This window comes from Neovison vison, chromosome 12 (genome assembly GCF_020171115.1).
Source record: "Neovison vison isolate M4711 chromosome 12, ASM_NN_V1, whole genome shotgun sequence".
Lineage (NCBI taxonomy): Eukaryota > Metazoa > Chordata > Mammalia > Carnivora > Mustelidae > Neogale > Neogale vison.
Window position 1 is genome coordinate 42,470,661 of NC_058102.1, and position 14,406 is coordinate 42,485,066.

The 14,406-nt window shown below is 35.0% G+C and overlaps 1 protein-coding gene across 9 annotated transcripts in view; it reads left to right on the forward strand.

Moving 5' to 3' along the window:
- NAP1L1 (nucleosome assembly protein 1 like 1) overlaps nucleotides 1-7,556 on the forward strand; it is a 33,719-nt gene extending 26,163 nt beyond the window's left edge. For 3 of the 9 annotated variants that reach the window (XM_044228223.1, XM_044228224.1, XM_044228230.1), the window contains 7 exons: nucleotides 344-489; nucleotides 585-604; nucleotides 2,266-2,423; nucleotides 3,122-3,151; nucleotides 3,664-3,714; nucleotides 5,159-5,202; nucleotides 5,946-7,556. In XM_044228223.1, coding sequence (XP_044084158.1) covers nucleotides 344-489; nucleotides 585-604; nucleotides 2,266-2,423; nucleotides 3,122-3,151; nucleotides 3,664-3,714; nucleotides 5,159-5,202; nucleotides 5,946-6,091 — 595 coding nt within the window. In that variant the 3' untranslated portion in view covers nucleotides 6,092-7,556. Of the gene's footprint in view, nucleotides 1-343; nucleotides 490-584; nucleotides 605-2,265; nucleotides 2,424-3,121; nucleotides 3,152-3,386; nucleotides 3,483-3,663; nucleotides 3,715-5,158; nucleotides 5,231-5,945 lie in introns of those variants that run through there. The other 6 variants (XM_044228228.1, XM_044228231.1, XM_044228225.1 and 3 more) reach the window with 5 other exon arrangements.
- Nucleotides 7,557-14,406: the final 6,850 nt, after the last annotated feature.

Here is a 14,406-nt window from a genome sequence, read left to right on the forward strand (position 1 = left end):
TTGAAAACATTTGAGCCAATTTTTCTTTCTAAAATCTGTAATTAACAATAACATTTGGGGTATTTGGGTGGCTCAGTCAGTTAAGCTTCCACTCTTGGTTTCAGCTCAGATCATGATCCCAGGGTTGTGAGACTGCGCTCTGTGTCTCAGCCCAGAGTCTGCTTGTGATTTTTTTTCCCCCCTACTCACCTGCATGTGCTCTCACTCTTCTCTCTCTCGCTTCTTTCTATAAAATAATACAATCTTTAAAAAAAAATTAATATTTAATTAGATAAATCTTGGTTCTTCCAGCAGTGAAGTATAATATGGTAATTCTGATAGATTTTTCCCTTTGTTTTGCAAGGTGCCAGATAGATTGGAAAAAAGGAAAGAATGTCACTTTGAAAACCATTAAGAAGAAGCAGAAACACAAGGGACGTGGGACAGTTCGTACTGTGACCAAAACAGTTTCCAATGACTCTTTCTTTAATTTTTTTGCCCCTCCTGAAGGTAAATAGTGGTTTTAGTTTGGGTATTGATGGTTGTTCTGTTACAAGCTTTCTTTAGTTTTGTACTCATTTGAATTTCTTTTCTCAATTTTGCAGTTCCTGAGAGTGGAGATCTGGTAAGTTAAATTATTATTAATTTGTTGAAATATTCACTATGAAATTAAAGAACTGGTTCTCAGAAGTGGGAAGTTGGATAGCTGCTACTATGATTTTACATTCTGAGGCTTGTAATGCATGGAGAAGACTTTTATGCATCTGAAATTATTTTATTCAGAATGCCTGTAGTGTTTCCATTGAGAAATGCTGAAAGGCTAAAGACTTTTCTTTTGAGGCTTGGAAGTATTGGGGGGATTCAAGTTTTTCAGATGATATTTTTCTTAATGAAACTAGGAGTATTAGATAAATCATTTCTACTATTTATTAAAACTCCTAACCACATTCTGGTTAGAACTCTTTCTATATTTGTTACTCCAGTGGAAACATGGTTTCATATTGTGGCCATGTATTATGAGCATATAGCCAGGAGCTGCCGTAGTGCCTGTGTATAGCCTGGAAGGAGGAACAACCTCAGAGAGGTCTGTGCAGGCAGGGTGTAAGCTACGTATGTTTTGAATCTGCTCTTCTGTTGGCCAGATTTTTTAACTTTAACTCAGATAGTTGAGTAGTTTTATGAATATGGAATTAGAAAGTATGTGTATTTTGAATACTTTTGAGTTGGAATAGTGTTGGTTAAGGCTAAGAACAGATCTGTAAAAGGCAAGTATTTCTGCTTGTAAAGAGTGGTAAGTGGCTTTGTTCAAAATGTGTCTTTGTGGGACAAAAAGGGGGACTATAAAGCAGCACCTGAATTTTAGGTAGAACTACTTAATGAACATAGAGTTTTGTGCTATTTTCATGTCAGTGAGTGGGTTGGGAGTTTGTGTTGAAGTTTTTTGTTTTGTTTTGTTTTGTTTTGTTTTAAATTCTGTTGTCAAATATTTATGGCACTAGAACAGCCTTGAGTAGTTATAACTAGAACACCTTTACCTGTGATTAGAAGTCTTTCTGTCAAAGTGCACTGCTCCCTTTTGTGTTTTTTTTTCATTGTTTATTATAGTGGATTATGTTGATGAGTCAAAATAAACATCCATGGAATATTTACTCATTATTCGGTATCAAAGAACTTAAATGACATTATTTGAATTTTGAGTAATGTCTGTACCATTTCTGTGTTGTGGTTTGTCATTAAATAGAAATCCTAGATTGACTTAGTATTTATTAAGTAGGATTCTATCTCCTAATTTGGCATTATACATACAACTGTTTGTGTACTGTCTTTTAAGGAAGTGTGAGTGATTCTCCATGTTCTTCCATTATGTGCCATATACCTAATGTTATTTAAATCCCGAGATTCTTTCTTAGTATTATTCCATTTGGTGTTTTCAATAGTGAATATTTATAAGGAAAATTAGTCATGTAACAAAGTTGCTTTTATTTTAACATTTTAAGTAAGAAAATAAGCAATAACCGGTTCTAATTTTTATTTTCTCAAAATTTCTCTGAGTATGTACACTTACTTGGGACCTTTGTTTTATTAAAACCCTATGAACCCAGGGTATATATAGATGATCATTTAATCACACACATAAGCTAATTTTAAAATGACAGAAAATTAAAAGTGAAGTTCAGTGTTGTTTCATAGAGTTTAAACCCAAGAGTTTTTGCATGTTCCTAATTAAATAAAAGTTATTAAATTTTGTGCCTTTTTTCCTTAAAAAAATACAAAACAAAACAACAGGATGATGATGCTGAAGCTATCCTTGCTGCAGACTTTGAAATTGGTCACTTTTTACGTGAGCGTATAATCCCAAGATCAGTGTTATACTTTACTGGAGAAGCTATTGAAGATGATGATGATGATGTGAGTGAATCTGAATCCTGCGCTGAGATCATTTGGTGAGGGTATGATGGTCACAGTTGGTGAGCAGTTCAATGAATAGATGTAAGATGTAATTTTTTTAAAAAACATAATAATTCAAAGGCTAATTACTGCTATCTTACAGATAACTTTCTTGAGTTGTTTTAAATATGTCCTCTTAGGAAAATAGCTTTTATTTTCCTGCTAACAGGAAGACTGCTTTGACTTAGTGCAACTTTACTAGTGTTTGGTCACTGTTGTAGATATATTACGCTCTTTGACCAGAGCATACCTAAGATGCTTTTTATTACTTAAAAATACTAGAAGCATAGAATTTTTATTTAAAGGAGTATTAAGCAATGATTAAGGTAAAATTAGGCTGCCCTCAAATATTTTGGCTATCTTTATTTCTAAGTGTCAGTCTTTCCAATAGATTTAGGGCCTTTTTTGTGCTGTGTGTTCACATAAATATAGGCAAGTAATATTCATAGTTAATAGTTGCCTGATCACACTTAATGCGCAGTCATACTGTGTTCTTTATTTTAACTTTTTAAATTGTCACATTTAGATAATGGCACTGAATTGAGTGATTCCTGCAGCCATTTAATTTATAATTAATTGCCTTGGGTTACGTATTTTCCTCTTTAGATATTAGTGGATATAAGATGGCTATAACTATGCTATTCTCAAATGTTTGTTAGCTTCATTCAAACTTCATCCTTTTTTCCCTTTTTAGTATGATGAAGAAGGTGAAGAAGCAGATGAGGTAATGTTTACCAAATGAGCAAATAATTCTCTGTTTAACACATTGAGAAGCAAATTGAGTGACTTATGTATTCCTTTGCTATAATCATTATTCTGTGATATGGGATATAAACCTTTTGGAAAAAAAATATGGTTTTAGAATTCTACAGCCAAACAATGTATGTATGAGGTTTCAATAAATAAATTGCAAAACTCAGAACATTTTTTTTATTTCAAATAATTCTGTTCTACTGCAGGGTTATCAGCTCTTTGAAGAAGTCAAAAGCTGCAGTAAACTTTTTCAACGTTGGCTGCAGTAAATCTTTTCAATAAAAGCTCTCTGGATGTCTCAAGTTGTGTTGGGAAATTTTTCATATTAGAAGCTTTCAATTAAATTGCATTGTCACCATACTCTGTAATCATGAAAATCTTTTGACCTATAGAGTAACTTGTATTAAAATTTCTCCATACATTATGAGCCATTTCTTCCTACTGTGTACCTACTTCATGGATGCATTTTGAACTTTAATATAGGAAGGGGAAGAAGAAGGAGATGAGGAAAATGATCCAGACTATGACTCAAAGGTGAGCAAAATTAGTGCTGCTTTCTGTTTAATTCAAGCAGGTTAAATAAGAGTTGATATCTCTGAATAGATAATCTCTTAATTTTTGTCCATTGAACTCTTTAATAAATCCTGTTGACTGGAGATCATGTATAGTCCACCTTAATCCCCACTGGCATTTCAATAATATGTGAAATTTGAATGCACATTTCCTAAGAAATTTTATTTTTGGTTCTGACTTTGTAGTTTTCTTAGTCTTAGGCTAAATAAACCCTAGGATTCTTTTTTTAATATACATTATCTTCGGGTTTTTTTTAGATTGTATTTGAGAGAGAGAAAGCATGCATGAGATGGGGGTTGGGGCAGAGCTAGAGGGAGAAGCAGTCCCCGCTGAGCAAGGAGTCGATGCCTGCCTCTAACTCTGGAATCCCGGATCATGACCTGCGCCAAAGGCAGATACTTAACAGACTGAGCCATCCAGGCACCCTGGGCTTTTTTTTTTTTAAACAGTTTTTTTTAAGAAGCATTTTATTTTTTAAAGATTTATTTAGTTATTTTAGAGAGAGGGCAAGTGGGTTTTGGGAGGGGCAGAGGAAAAGGGACAGAGAGAGAAAAGCCAGCAAGAATCCTTTAGCAGATTCCTGGCCTGAGAGCACAGAGCTAGACCTGGTGTGCAGGGATACGGGTCTTGATCCCAGGACCCTGAGATCATGACCTGAGCCAAAATTAAGAGTCAGCATTCAACTGACTGAGTCACATGAAGAATTTGAAATTACTTACAGCATGTGTTGTTAGGTTTTCCCTCCAAAGGATAGCTTTATAAACAAAGGTTGTTAAATAATCTGGGTGCTTGGGAATAGGGAAGCAGTACTGTTTGTTAGCTTTTCTACGCCACTTCTGTTCTCTGAGACTCCCAACCAATTGGTGGTTCTTGAGTATTTGTCATATCAGGGTTAGTAAAGCCCTTTATTTCCCCAGAATACATAGTACATTATCAGGATTCATTTGAAACTTTGGTTTCTGATAAGTGCATTCATTCATTTGCTAAATACTATAAAAGATCTAGAAGATACTTTAATGTAGTGAGCAGGTAAGAGAGGGGTAGTTAATAATCAAATCAAATACTCTAAAGGGTATGAGTGTTAATATGTTTGAGTAATTGATCTATAAAAAGGCAAAAATAATTGGTAATATGACTAACATAAATTGCTTGGTTGTTTTTGAGGATTATGGTTTGGTTTGTTATTTTATGGAGTTCATTCCAGAGTAAAATACGGGCCTTATATTAAGCATTTTTGTGACTTGCTAATATTTGAATAAATAATTTGCCATCCTTGCATACCTGTTCTTTAATTTGGCAAAAATTTTGGTACAACAATGAGATGATATAATTACAATAACTAGTGTTGAAAATTAACCGAAGCAGGTAGAAAAAGATAGATTGACTTGTTGTTTTCCTTTAACAGAAGGATCAAAACCCAGCAGAGTGCAAGCAGCAGTGAAGCAGGATGTATGTGGCCTTGAGGATAACCTGCACTGTAATAGCCTAAACACAACTATTATTTACTTACAGCCTTATGTTTTTGTATTTTCTTGGTAGACTCAGTAATTTTTTTTAAAGGAAAGGAACTGATCATTTTAAAGACCAATTTGTTCTACTTAGCATTTTAACTCTAGTTTTTCTTCCAGATCTGTTGATTTCACAAATTCTTTTCATGCATGTTTATTCGTTACTGCGTGGTTTGGTTCTTCTGGAGTAATTTTTATCATGTAACAAAGATTTTAGATTACAGCTATGAAAGTAAACAGAACTGTTAAAAGAAACTTTTTTTTTTTTTTTGCTTTGCTAATTTTTTTCCTGAAGAACCAAAGTATTTTTTTTTTCAGCTGGTAGTTGAGTTGGGTTTACATTTGCTTGCACTAGCTGTGCTTTTCATTACTTTGCTATAGAAATACAGTGACTTAGACAATTCCTCATTTAAAAAACAAACAAAACTTCTTGAGACAAATAATATGGTTAAGAATTTCCAGTAAGACAACAACTGATAACTTGGATTATTAATGGTTTTTTATTTTTGGTGACATAGTTAGAAACCTGGTAAGGAAACCGGAGTAAAGAAGCCTAACTCACAGTGTGGTTATTGGTTACTGTAGGCAGGTGAATAAAACCTATTTTCAGAAGTTAAGCCTCATTATTTTAATTGTGCTTTTAAATTTAACTTCCATTAACTAAGCGTCTTTTCTTTATGGTAGGGTCTACCTTCTGCTTCCCTGGAAAGGATGAATTTACATCATTTGACAAGCCTATTTCAAGTTTTTTGTTATTGTTTGTTTGCTTGTTTTTGATTTTGCAGCCTAAAATAAAAATGTCAAATATAATTTTAGTTCTCACAAGATAATGTCTTAATTTTGTACTAATTCAGGTAGAAGCTGAGGCCTAGCTTGAATTAAGCATTGTATCCAGTTTACCATATTATGGAAGAGAAGTGTGTCAGCTTTGGGAGAGGTACTACATTGGCTAATTAAGAAAGTATAAAAAAGAAAGGCAAAATCTTAAGTGATGTAATGTTTTTTTTAAGAGAAGATTAAAAGGTTAATCTTTTATTTCCTTTGATTAGAGCTAGAGAGAAGGCCCCAAGCCTCTATGGTTAATTCTGATTCTTACTGCTTTTCAAGTATGAGTATGTCATTTACCCATGCTTCTGTTTACTATGTATTAAAATGGGTAGTACTGTTTACCTAACTACCTCACAGATATGTTAAGGCATATTAAGTTAAATTTTATGAAATGTTTCTTGATCTCATTAAAAGCTCAAAAATTTGGACCTATTTGTATCACAAGTATGATAGCCAGCATTTTATTCATACCAGAGCTTGATAGTTCAACTGGAAAACAAAGGTTTAAGTACCTCTATTCTGGATCTGGTCAGACAACACTCTTGCAGATCTTTGTGTGGCTCCTATCTTAATAGAAGCTGATAGATGAGCAACTCTTTGTAAAGGTCCAAGGATTGTTTTTAGGTGTTTTAGTTATGACCATATTGTAGTATAAACTACAGAGATCATGGGACTAACATAGGAAGAAGACCATTCTTAGTGGGGGGAAATGCCATTAAATTTGAGACTATAGAGCCACATTTAAAATACCTCAGGCTAATTACTGTTAATTTTTTGTGATGAGCTTAAAAGCTTTGATTCGGTAAGGGTAGACTAAATGGATTATAATTAGAAGACGGCCTAGAGTTCCTGCTCTTAATAAAATTACATTAAGTTTGTTCTTAGAAGTGATAGAGCTTCCTTTTTGAAAATTTAGTATTAAGATCTTGGAATGTGAACACATCTTGTTATTTGTATAGTACTATTCATTCCTCTCCTGAGATTTTAATTAACTACTGGAAATCCTTAACCAGTTTCGGTAGTGTGTAAGAAAAAAATGCCATGAAAACACCTTGTGTTTTTCCTCTTATTTTGAAAATGCTTTTGTTTGCTTTGATTAGATATTCTTTGCTGATTCTTGTTTTTGTACCCATAGCTCATTTGATCACAGCCTTTTCTGAACTCAAAAATTTTAAAGATAGATAGAATCCCATTTTTAATGAACTTAAGCAGCAGAACCACTATTTTTTTTTTTTTTCCATTCCTTTAGGTAATAGCTATTGCCAAAGTGAAGGGACAGATACTATTTCATCTTGTTACATAAAGGGGATGTGGTTTGCAGAGGAATTGTTTTCTTAATAAATTTGGCATTGCAGTGTTCATCTATGCCATCTCTCCAGTTCCAAAATGGTTCTATTCCATTTTAGAAATTTGAAATATGTAATTTGAAATCCTTAATAAAATTTGCATTTAATTTTATAAAATGTACTGGTGATATTTTGGGTGTTTTTTTTTTAAAAAATGTGGATATATTTCTATATATATATATATATATGTATTTTTTTTTTAAAGATTTTATTTTATTTATTTGACAGAGAGAGATCACAAGTAGACAGAGAGGCAGGCAGAGAGAGAGAGAGAGGAGGAAGCAGGCTCCCTGCTGAGCAGAGCCTGATGCGGGACTCGATCCCAGGACCCTGAGATCATGACCTGAGCCGAAGGCAGCGGCTTAACCCACTGAGCCACCCAGGCGCCCCTATATATTTTTTTTGAAGAGCAGAGAGCAGAGAGTAGAGATGTTTATTAGAGTAGGCTATTCTATGATTAGGCTAGGATGGCCTGTAAATTTGTATCATTTTAAAAGCGACCTCCCAAGCCCTGTTAAATGGAGTTTGTTATTGGAAGACTAGAAAGGTTTTTACTCTGAGTTAAATATAGACATTTTTGAGACACTTTGAATTTTGTCTTTACATTTTCAGTTTAGTTTCCCCTAACTCAGGCACCAGATTACCAAGAAGTTTTATTTTTTCTCTCTAGAAATGGCAGAATCTCATATAATCACCTTTGTAAGTTAATACTTTGAAAAATTTTTTTCTGTCATTTTGTGGTCATTCAAATATGGTAAGTAAACAACAGTAGTTTCATAAATCACTTAGTTCTTTAGTGATTAAAGATTCACAGATACCTGAAAGTTTATGAAAATTTTCAGAATTTTTATCTAGTTCACTGAAGCAGTATTAATATTTCTGTGACATAAAATATCTTAATTGTGTGGAACTGTCTTATGGAATAAGACTTATGGAATAATACTTGTCTTATGGAATAATACTTAGAAAAATGGGATTCTACCTCTGTTTCCTTTTTAGCTCATGTAATAAAAACAAACCTGAAAGGGATTAGCTTTGATAGAAATATCTTCATTATAATGTGACTAGGTTATTATTATATACTCATTAGTATATAATAAGGCCCCTAAGATAACTGAATTAACTGTTCATATTACTGCTGTTTGTAAGACAGTATGAGTTTGTGGGTTTTTCTGAGTTGTAGGCCATTACCATTATTAAAAATAAAACTTTAAATTATTGTTTGTGAAAAAACCTTATACAGTACAGAAATACTAAACTAATATTCAGATATTTTTTTGAATGCTTGGTTTCAGGGCTTGATTTAGAATTTGAGTCCATTGTTATGGGTTAGTCTTAAAAAAAACTTTAGCCTTTATATTTTGTGACTAAGTCAAGCCAAATGTTATTTTAAATGTACAGAATAAATGGGTAGTTTAGAAGAAGTGTATGTTCTTAATAGGAACCTTAGGAAAGAGAAATCCTATGCTACTTTAGGTTTTTTTTTCTTTTTAAATCTGCACTGTATATATATAATTGGTAATTGTGAACTGGATTTTGTTTTGAAAATGTGTATTCATAATTTAGGTAATTTGTGACTTAAAGGACTAAGTCTAATAGCTGAAAAGTAAATGTAAATGATAATGGTGAGATTAGTTAACTCATAGTGGTAACTTGGTATACTGGTTTAAAAATCTAGGTATCAGAATATAACTTAGATTAAAAAACAAGTTCTTGGAATAATTAGGGATCACTTATGTGACTTCTGAGAAATGGAGACATCTTTGTTGGGGTGTGAAATTACTTAAAAGATGAGCGTTTATCCATGAGAAATTTTTAATTGATGTATTAATTATATTTTCAAAAAATACAATGTACTTTGAATCTTGTGTTTCTTCCATTTGACATCATGTACTTTTAGGTTTTTCAGTAAAAAAATTAAGGCTTTGACTAATTTTCTTAAGTGTAAAATAGATGAGCAATGAAGCATAACAATTTAGAAATAATAAACTGCCAGCAGGAAATAAATCATTAATCCAGTTGCTTAATTTTCATATTGGAAATTAAGATTTTGTAGCTTTTGTAGATCTCTTAATTACTTGTTTTGAGTTCTGTTATTTTGAAACTCAGGAGAAAATGATGCTTAAGATAAAGTAGTTTTTAGTTCCTTGTGTGGTTTAAACTTAAAAACCAAGAAGGAATTTGGGGATTAGTGATGAAAAGTGCCAGAAGTTGACAGACCTTACATCAAGAGTTAATGCTATTCATAGTCATAATTTTGATATTTGTAATGAAGTTAGACTGTTGTGGCTCTGATAAATTTTTCGTGGAGTGGTGAAGTAGTTTCTATCAGAAGACTCAAAATTTACATGACCGCTTTTAGCTGGAATTTCAAGGAAGAGTAGGAATTTGTGTACTGAAAGATGGATCCTTTGAGCAGAGAGCAAGCAGTTCAGTTGAAGGTAGTAGAGGAAACCCACTGAAAGTCCTAAAGTAGGACAGTCTGGGGTACATTCAAGGTGTTGAAAGACTGGTTGGAGATAGAAAGGGCCAAGCCATGGAAGACTTAAGTCATAGAAGTCCTTTTAAAGGGTTTAAAATGCTAAAAACCACCTATTGAGAATATTTCAAGTGAGGATGACCCTTCCTTGAACGCAGTTTTAAAACTAGGACATGAAAGATAGTATAACTCTAATTCTGAAAATATAGTTGAAAGAATTCTTGTGTGTTCTTCTGTCACCATTTATTGATTTTGCTACATAGCCCTATATTCTTAAGCATACACACATTTTTTTCTAAATGACAGTTGCAGGCATCATACCCTTTTACCCTCTAAATGCTGTTTTTCCTCTACTTATGAAGACATTCTTACAGAATCACAGTACAAGTAATGTTAAATGTGCAAGCAGATTTGTTTTGACCAGTGAAAATGGATTAAAAACTGAATACACACTGCATGCTTCAGAGTTAATCCAACACAGGATTTTTTTTCCTAGCCATTCTCCAGTCTGTATTTGTGACTACTTTCATCAAATAGGTGGACTCAGGAATGAGAATTGTGGGTGAGGTTGCTGTATGGGAATAAAAAATATAAATAAAATGGAAAAGATCTAATTTTAGATTAAGGCTGTATAGCCCCTAAACAAAGGATGAACTATCATTTTTAAATTAATGTGGGAGTAAAATAGTTTATATATTGGGTGGTGGCGGTAGGATGGTTAAATACAGGCTTTGGGGGGTTCATCTATCACTGTTCATTAAGCCTCATAGTTTTGTGAAGATTGTGGTAAACATTAATGAGAATACATTAATGCGTCTAGGACTTAGAACCATATGAGCATTTAGTAAATGTGCTTCCCAAACATAAGAAAATCTAGAACTTGTAGTTGGAATCGCATTTTAAATTGATTTTGGCAGTTAATTTTAGAACTAATTGGGGTTTTGTTGTGTTTCTAAAGGCAAAATGGCTCTTGGCTAAGAGGTGCTCTACTTGGCATACAAAAGAACAGACGAATACTGGATGAGAAATATAAACTTATTCCCCCATTTTGAAAGTTTATGTAAAATTAAAAAATAATTCTCCAAAGTCCGCTAGTTTCAAAAAAAACTCACCTATTTTCATACATGTTTTCATATGCTAATTTTTTGGCCTTGGCTCACATCCAGAAATAATCTAGAGTAAAACTAAGTCTGATAGTATTTGGATATTAATGCTCCAGAACACCCAAGTTATCAGCCTATCTTCTCCATCCCTAACATCTGCCTGGAGCTCTGGACATTGTAATCTAGAGGTGGACAATGAGATACATGTCTGAAATAAGAATGCTATTTTATTTTATTTTTAAAGATTTTATCTATTTGACAGAGATCACAAGCAGAGAGGCAGGCAGGGGGCAGGGGAGCAGGCTCCCTGCGAGCAAAGAGCCCAGTCCTCGGGGCTCCATCTCAAGACCCTGAGGCCATGAGCTGAGCTGAAGGCAGAGGCTCAACCCACTGAGCTGCCCAGGCACCCCTAAGATGCTGTTTTAGACGTGGATTAGGCAAGTTGATGTGAGTTTCAGAACTAGAAGCTGGATCTGATCTCTGTTCAGTTGGCTTGGTGAGAGGGCCTACAACCTTGAGAGCAACCCATGTCAACAATGCAGCCTGTTTAACCTGCATTTGCAGTTTCAGCTCTGCTTGGCTGCTTTTTCTTTTAACTTTTTCCTCCCTCTAGCCTTCTGTGCATGTCTTACTCAACATAGTGTCTCTCTTTTTTTAATACCTACCCTTCAGTTTCATTTAATACCTATACCTTCAGTTCTGAACTGGTTCTACCGGTTTAAGAGGTAGTTTAAGGATGCATGCTCACTGTTGAATTTCCAATCTTACACTGGGCCTGGAAGATGGTAGTTGTACAGCAAACTTACGTATGTGTAGATCAAATAGGATTTATCTGGACTCTTTGCATTGTATCATACCATTCTTACAGAGTCTTATAGCAAGGTAAATGATGGGTTCTCATTAGTTCAATCTCAGTCAACCAGGATAGCCTAAGGTCCTTCGTAGTTGTCAAATACTACATACTGCTTGGCTTATATTGAGAAAAATGGTAAAATAATGCTAGGTTTGTGTATATTCTGTAAATTCAGTGGTTCTGTGAGATGGAAAGTATCAGCAGTTGTAGTTAACTAGTGCTGGATAAAACCACTCTCAACGCTGACAAGATTTATATTGTTGACTCTGCTTGGTTCATTTCTGCTGTACTGAGCATTGTTGGGGTAGCTTTTCAAGGGCAGGGACTGGAATTATCTGAAGGCTTTTCATGCACAGGTGGTTGATGTTGGATGATACGTTAGGTAGGATATAGCCAGATTTCTACCTAGCTACTGCCTTACAGTAGCATTGCTGGATTCCAAGAGGTAAAAGTTGTATCCCTTTCATGATGTAATCTGGAAAGTCCTCGCCTACTGTATTGATTATAGTCAGTCAAAAGCCCACCCAGGTTTAAATAGAAGGGGACTACATCTTCCTAGAGGTATAAGATTTTTGAATGAGAGAAACTGAAATCTTAAAATGGCCACAATTTCTTTATCTTTATCTTTATGAAAAGAGTTGGTTACAATAGTTTTTCAAAATGACCAGAAAAATAGAAAGTTGTGAATTGTGTATTGTATGCCTATTAATGGAGAAAGAAAAGAATGATTTACTCTATCGTGTTAGAATCTTTTATCATTTGTCTTCTGGACAATTGAGACTCCTAAATGTACACATAATTAGCTCACTTTTAATCATAAAAATGTCAAGATTGATTAGTAAAAGAACCTTAAATGATAAGTATAAGGTGACCATTAAGTACAGGTTTGGTTTTATTTTTTATTTTTTTAAAGATTTTATTTCTGCATTTGACAGAAATCACAAGTAGGCAGAGAGGCAGTCAGAGAGAGAGGGGGAAGCAGGCTCCCTGCTGAGCAGAGAGCCCCACGCATGGCTCGATCCCAGGACCCTGAGATCATGACCTGAGCCGAAGGCAGAGGCTTTAACCCACTGAGCCAGTCAGGCGCCCCTAGATTTGGTTTTAAAAGTTAAGTATATTTTGAGGAGTTCAGGGATATACTATTTCTGTTTTAAACTAGATGCGATTTTGCTTTTTTTTTTTTTTTAAAGATTTTATTTATTTATTTGACAGAGAGAAATCACAAGTAGGTGGAGAGGCAGGCAGAGAGAGAGAAAGAGGGAAGCAGGCTCCCTGCTGAGCATAGAGCCCGATGCGGGGCTCGATGCGGGGCTCGATCCCAGGACCCCGAGATCACGACCCGAGCTGAAGGCAGCGGCTTAACCCACTGAGCCACCCAGGCGAGCATTATAGATCTTAATCATTTTTGAAAGATCCAAATGTGTACTCATTTAAGATAGTAGAAATAATGCTTTATTTAATCTTTATACTTGAGGATGGTAATTACTCTCTCTATATACATAAAATAGAAGTTGAGTAACTAACACATCCTCACCATTGGTCTGTGTTGTAGCCAGTGTGATGTCCACTTGTTTGGCCTTAGCCTATGCTCCTACCCACTCTAAGAGAAGTTTTCACTGGCTTCTTAGGGATATTTCTGTGTGCACTAGTGGTTAAATAGGCACTTTCATAAAGCTAGGGATTTCAGAATATCAAATACTTTAGAGTACATAAGAGTTTATCTGGATCAGTTTTAAATATAAGCTGTCCCCTCCGCTGTGCCTAGTTTGCATGCACATGTTGGCCAAACCAAATGTAATGTGGGTTGAAAGCCATTTTCTTCTAGGTGTAAATTAGACTCTGGGGCTGGTTTGGGAGCTTCATAGTTCTCAAAGGCTTTTGCTTTGCTGTCCATGGCATATGGATGGCTTCCATCTCTCCTCTCTCTCTTCCCTTTCCCCTCCCCCTTTCCTTTTCCTAGTTTATCTTATCTTATTTTATTTTTTAAATTGCTTTAGTGGCTGGAATGGCTGCTGCAGCTCTTACCCATCATGTCCAGGTTTTTTTTAAGATTTTATTTATTTGTTAGAGAAAGAGAAAGCGCGAGCACGGGCAGACAGAGTAGTAGGCAGAGGGAGAAGCAGGCTCTCTGCCGAGCAAGGAGCCCGATGCGGGACTCGATTCCAGGACGCTGGGATCATGACCTGAGCCAAAGGCAGCTACTTAACCGACTGAGCCACCCAGGCGTCCCTCATGTCCAGGTTTTTAGGCAGCAGTGGGACTGAAGGAGGCAAAAAGATTCTTGGCATCCAGTCCTCCTGTTGAAAGAAGAGCTTGTGATTCCTGGTAACAAGACCAAAGGGAGACTGGTGAATAGGGTAGACCTGGACATCTAGAGCTGAAGCTGAGTTTGGGAGAAGGGAGGTTAAGATGACTGTCACATTGGTCAAATATGCTGAGGATCTTCAGGTTTAGAAAAGATGGCTTGATGAAGGATATCCTGGAACATAGAGGCAAGTAACTATGTTTCAGTAATAGGTAAACAGGCCCCAGTAAG